Below are 6,043 nucleotides of genomic sequence, written 5' to 3' on the forward strand. Positions count from 1 at the left end.
AGCAAAAATTCGTGAACAATAGAAGGAACAAATCATAATAAACAAGGAAATTTAGACGAACGAAAATAAAATATATATATATGTATATATATATCACCCACTTCCGTTGCAGGTAGATTTTTGCACAGGTAATCGCTGCTTTGCATATGAGACCGGCAGAGGGAGTGTGAGAGTGTGTGAGAGAGAGGGGGAGGGGTAGCATCTCGAGCGCATCCTGCGGAAATGTATGAAACTAGAGATGGAACGTGTGCGAGTCCTTCAGGACACGCGACAATTGAATGCGGCATGAATTGAGCACTTGAGACAGAGATACCCTGTAAGCAAGATTTATCCAACCTAATTCCATTTGTCATTGTTATATAGCTCTGAAAAGGTCATCATTACAGTTAAGCTCAGCAAACCAAGCATGTGATCGATATATTATCGATATATTCACTTTAATTATCTACGTTTTGCTCTTACTGCTAAAGGATATCCTCTTCTGTCTGTATCATAACAGGTGTTTCACCTACAAATAAATTATTAAAAAATACAATCGATATATTTATCGATTTGTTGTATTTTCTTATATATAAAGTAAAGTCAGACCAGCCTGTGTTTTACTGAAAAGTTTGAGCTATTCAACCAATAGAAGTCAATAATAGCGTTAACCTTTGAGCTATCGATAACTTATCGATATACTGAATATTGCATTTACATATTATTGAAGTGGGTTCACTTCTCTCTGTGAGTTTTTAAGTACTGAAAGGCAATTCACTATTAAATTCACATTGTCGATGAAAATCGATAATACTATCGATTTGATGAACTCATTGAATTAGCTTTAAATTGCAGCAGATTCACTTTAATCCGAATATACTAAGTCAACAGCATTTGAACCATGTTGATTGCACATATTTGAAGATGAATAGATTGATCGATAAGTTGATCGATAGGACTGATAAAGCTGCAGCTTAATTGCACATTTTGCGCTCATCTCTAGTTGTGAGCAAAACATCGTTCCCAGCGACACGCGATGTCTGCGATCACGTAGGCTCGACAAAAAGCTGAAAGCGAAAGAGTAGAGGAAGAAGGAAGGGCAACGAGAAACAAGTGTTTAAGTAAAAGTGTAAGCAGAAGCAGAGGCAAAAGCAGAGGCAAAGGCAGAGGCAGCGGCAGCGACTGTTGAGAGGGGGGAGCACAAGGGATGCGCTCACATTTGATTTGCAAATGGAGCGTAATTGGCATACGCTTAATTCGAGCAGGGGGAAGGCTAGACTCTAGACCGCATGGGATCAAGCGGGCAGGTCAAGTTGACGTCGCGCATAGTCCATCTATCGATGGACGAGTATAACTAAGCAAACCCGGCGAGGGACCCCACACAGTTGAGCACTCGCAGCGCAACCGAACAGTTGAGAAGTGAGCGACTCAGATTCAGCCGAAGACAAGGAACCAGGAGGACAGAAGCTAGAATCCAGAAAGGAACGACAACAGCTAAAGGATGTCTGTGGAAACGGTGCAGGAGACGCTGCAACAGGCGGCGAAGTCGAGCGGCGGCTTCTCGCCCATATTGACGGGCTTGCTGGGCACGATCATCGTGATGGCCCTCTACGAGTACTGGCATCGGAATACCAGGGAATATCGCATGGTGGCCAATATACCGTCGCCGCCGTCGCTGCCGCTGATCGGCATGGCCCACTTGGCCGCCGGCTTGAGCAACGCTGAGATTCTGTCCGTCGGCTTGGGCTATCTGAACAAGTACGGCGAGACGATGAAGGGTTGGCTGGGCAATGTCTTGCTCGTCTTCCTCACCAATCCCAATGATATCGAGCTGATCTTGAGCGGACACCAGCACCTGACCAAGGCCGAGGAATATAGATACTTTAAGCCCTGGTTCGGGGATGGTCTGCTGATCAGCAACGGCCACCATTGGCGCCATCATCGCAAGATGATCGCACCCACCTTCCATCAGAGCATCCTGAAGAGCTTCGTGCCCACGTTCGTCGCCCACTCGAAGGCCGTGTCCGCCCGCATGGCCAAGGAGGCGGGCAAGTCCTTCGACGTGCACGACTACATGTCCCAGACGACGGTCGACATTCTGCTGACGACAGCGATGGGCGTCAAGAAGCTGCCCGAGGGCAACAAGAGTTTCGAGTATGCCCAGGCCGTGGTCGACATGTGCGACATCATCCACACGCGGCAGGTGAAGCTGCTCTATCGCCTGGACTCGATCTACAAGTTCACGAAGCTGCGCGAGAAGGGCGATCGCATGATGAACATCATTCTGGGCATGACGCGCAAGGTGGTCAAGGATCGCAACGAGAACTACTCGCCCGAGTCGCGCGCCATCATCGAGGATGTCGCTGAGCCCACGCCCGCCAAGCAGGCGACCAAGACGGAGGGACTGCGCGATGATCTCGATGACATCGATGAGAACGATGTGGGCGCCAAGCGTCGTCTGGCGCTGCTCGATGCGATGGTGGAAATGGCCAAGAATCCGGACATCGAATGGAACGAGAAGGACATCATGGATGAGGTGAACACGATTATGTTCGAGGGTCACGACACCACCTCGGCGGGCTCCAGCTTTGCGCTCTGCATGATGGGCATACACAAGGACGTCCAGGAGCGCGTCTTTGCCGAGCAGAAGGCCATCTTCGGCGACAATATGCTGCGCGACTGCACCTTCGCCGACACCATGGAGATGAAGTATCTGGAGCGCGTCATTCTCGAAACGCTGCGCATGTATCCGCCAGTGCCGTTGATTGCCCGACGCCTGGATCACGATGTGAAGCTCGCGAGCGGCCCGTACACGGTGCCCAAGGGCACCACTTGCGTGGTACTCCAATACTGTGTGCATCGTCGTCCCGACATCTATGAGAACCCAACGAAGTTCGATCCCGACAACTTCCTGCCGGAGCGCGCCGCCAAGAGGCACTACTACAGCTTCATTCCGTTCAGCGCCGGACCGCGCAGCTGTGTCGGTCGCAAGTACGCCATGCTGAAGCTGAAGGTCCTACTCTCGACCATCGTGCGCAACTTCATCATCCACTCGACCGACACGGAGGCCGACTTCAAGCTGCAGGCCGACATCATCCTGAAGCTGGAGAACGGCTTCAATATTTCGCTGGAGCCACGCCAATACCCGACAGCTGCGTAGATACGATACGATGATTACTTCGAACCGATGGAACCCGACGCACCGTAACTTCTATATCTATATTCAAATATATATATATATAGCTGTTTATCCCAACTCCAACACAGCCTCAGAGTCAATGAGTTAAGCGCAATTGAAAAAAAAAATTCTAAAAAAAAAAAACCAAATATTTTCATAGAGGAAGTCACATAATTTTTCTGTTTTTTTGGTGTCCCTATATCTGTAACCTTTCTATATATATTTTTTTATATTCTACTTTCAGTTCTTTATATATGCTTTCTTTTATTTTAGTCTATATTGTGATTCTATTTTTTTTTTTTTTTTATATTTATTAAGTCACATGGTTTGTACGAAACCCAAAAATCATGAAAAATATATATCGAAATAAAGCAAAGGCAGTTAAAAGAGCTGCAGAAAATATAAATTTTACTGTTGTTATTTACTAATATATATTAATAATAAATAAATTGTCAAAAACAACAAAAAATATTGCAACAGTTATAATCCGTCTGGCAACACGATATAAGGCAGCCCATCAAATGATCGATCCATAAACATAACCTCAAACCATTTTACGTTTGATCCTTGCCGATTTCAATAATATCCGTCTGGAGCTGCTTGCCAATGATCATTAGTTGCTTGTCTAGGTGCCGTTGTTTATTTTGGCAGTTGTGCACGCGACATTTTCGATATGCTTCAAGGATGTCAAGCGAAAAGGGTTTGAGGTTAGGTTTTCGACAATTGCAATAAAAAGTAAAACGAATGATCAAACTTCCGGCTGGGCCGCAACGCATCGAATTTCCCGTCCAAACAGGTAAAGGCTATTAAATGAAAAAAAGGACGAAATAATAGAAATACAACAAATTGGTAATTGTAGACGGGACGCTATTTGCCTAGCGCAAAAAAGGACAATGACCAAGCAGAATCCACGTGTGCGTGTGTGTGTGCGCCTGTACGCCTGTGCGGCAGGACCTGCTTGTCCTTTTGGCCGTCTGCACCCCCTTCATTAATCTTGTTAGCATCGCGTTACGGCGTCTAGAAAGGGAAGAGCGGAAGAAACCGAAAGGATTTCCGTTTCGTAATGCGATGCTCGAACTGTAGCTGGAAAATTGGATAAGAAAACTGGCTTAAGGCTTAAAAGTGAAAGCCGACATAGACACACACATGTATACACACATATATTGCACCCGTTTCAATTGCGCCCATATGTGGCTAGACTCATACAGAGAATAATTCCATCAGCAAGTTTGCTTCATTTATGCTGCTAATAATTCCATCACTAAATTTACTCCACACACACACACACATATGCTTGCAGTTTAGCTCTGGCTTCCTTTGATTCAGTTGCTGCACACACTCATAGACACACACGATCAAGCAGCCATTAGCTCCATTTCCCCCAGCCGCTAAAATTAGTCTATACTCGTACGCATGCTCATCTAATACTGCGCTGCTAGTGTTACTCAGCCGTCAGCCGTTTAGCTTTGCCCGATTGAGTTGCAGCTTGATATTATAGTTTACCCGTTTCAGCTGCTTCCCATACAATCATACATATGTAGATTCACATGAACATACATATATGTCATGTGTCTGCAGCTAACAGACGCTCATCGCTTAGCTTTGACCGTTTTAGCTGCTTCACACGCATACATACATATGTATGTATGTAGCAAAAGCTTTTGCACGCAACCGTTCCAACTGCTTCACACATATGCATCATACCCGATTGAGCTACAGCTTAAAATACATGTGTTCATGCATATGTACATATATACATATGTGTGTAGCTTGCCCCCTTCTATTCTTACATGCACACACACCTATTGCACATGCGCCGGTAGCTTAGAGTCCTAATAAGCTGTCAAACTAAACTCACACAGATAATACACACACATACGCATACAGCTTATGCGCTTTGCAACCATTCACATCTCACTCACTCATACAGACAGCTAACGCTACTCGCTTAAGGCTTGCCCGATTCATGCAAACATTCAGCCCAGTGCTCCCATCGCTATGCCATCAACCGTTTCATGCGGAACACCTCCCCCTCCACAATCGCATTACATCATACCCAGACAAGCAACCAACAGGCTGATTAAATGCTGTCGTTATTTAAACAATGGCATTTGCATTTGTCACAATCGTAGCAATCGTCGCCGATTAATCGCATTAAGCCCCAAAAAGAAGAACGAAGAACGAAAAGAAGCGAAATGAGGTGTCAACTTAAGTTAGTGAAAGGTAAGCGCAACATAATACTAACAAATGTTGCACTCGAATAGGGATCAAGGACAACAATATTTTGACATTGCGGCGACATTAAATGCAAATATTGCCAGGGCAGCATTCCACAAGTGTTTCCATCCGTTGGGGGAGAGTGCACGTGACAATGGAATATGCAAATGCAGATCGATTAATCGCTGTTGCTTAACTATCGAATCCTTTGGCATCGCTAATTAGTTTGTCTATTCTGCGTGGGTCGCAATAATGGCGTGCGTAATTTTTATACCCTGAACCCATTTTCAATGGGAAATCAGGGTATAATGGTTTTGTTGAAATGTATGTAACAGGGAGAAGGAGGCGTGGCAGACCCCACAAAGTATATATATTCTTGATCAGGATGACGAGCTGAGTTGATTTGGCCCTGTCCGTCTGTCTGTCCGTCTGTCCGTCTGTCCGTCTGTCCGTATGTATGAACGCGTCGATTTCAGAAGATATAAGAGCTAGAGACTTCAAATTTTTTTTAAAATGTCCGTAATTACAGCGCGCATATCAAGTTTATCATTAAAATTCGATAACTCATCCCGATCTTTTTTTTCTCGATAAAAAACCTTATCGAAAACCAGTTATAAAATTATATCTTCTACACCTTTATTGCTAGAGTCTCCAAATTTTTAATGTATG

At 45.0% G+C, this 6,043-nt stretch overlaps 1 protein-coding gene across 1 annotated transcript; it reads left to right on the top strand.

Moving 5' to 3' along the window:
- The first annotated feature begins 1,341 nt into the window (after nt 1–1,341).
- Cyp4g1 (Cytochrome P450 4g1) lies at nt 1,342–3,563 on the top strand. The gene has a single exon (XM_018016657.2). It carries the CDS (start codon nt 1,481–1,483, stop codon nt 3,137–3,139), a length of 1,659 nt encoding a protein of 552 aa, XP_017872146.1. The 5' UTR covers nt 1,342–1,480; the 3' UTR covers nt 3,140–3,563.
- Nucleotides 3,564–6,043: the final 2,480 nt, after the last annotated feature.

The sequence above is a fragment of the Drosophila arizonae genome, chromosome X (assembly GCF_054131065.1).
Source record: "Drosophila arizonae isolate 15081-1271.41 chromosome X, UAZ_ARI_1.0, whole genome shotgun sequence".
In the NCBI taxonomy this organism is placed as follows: Eukaryota; Metazoa; Arthropoda; class Insecta; order Diptera; family Drosophilidae; genus Drosophila; species Drosophila arizonae.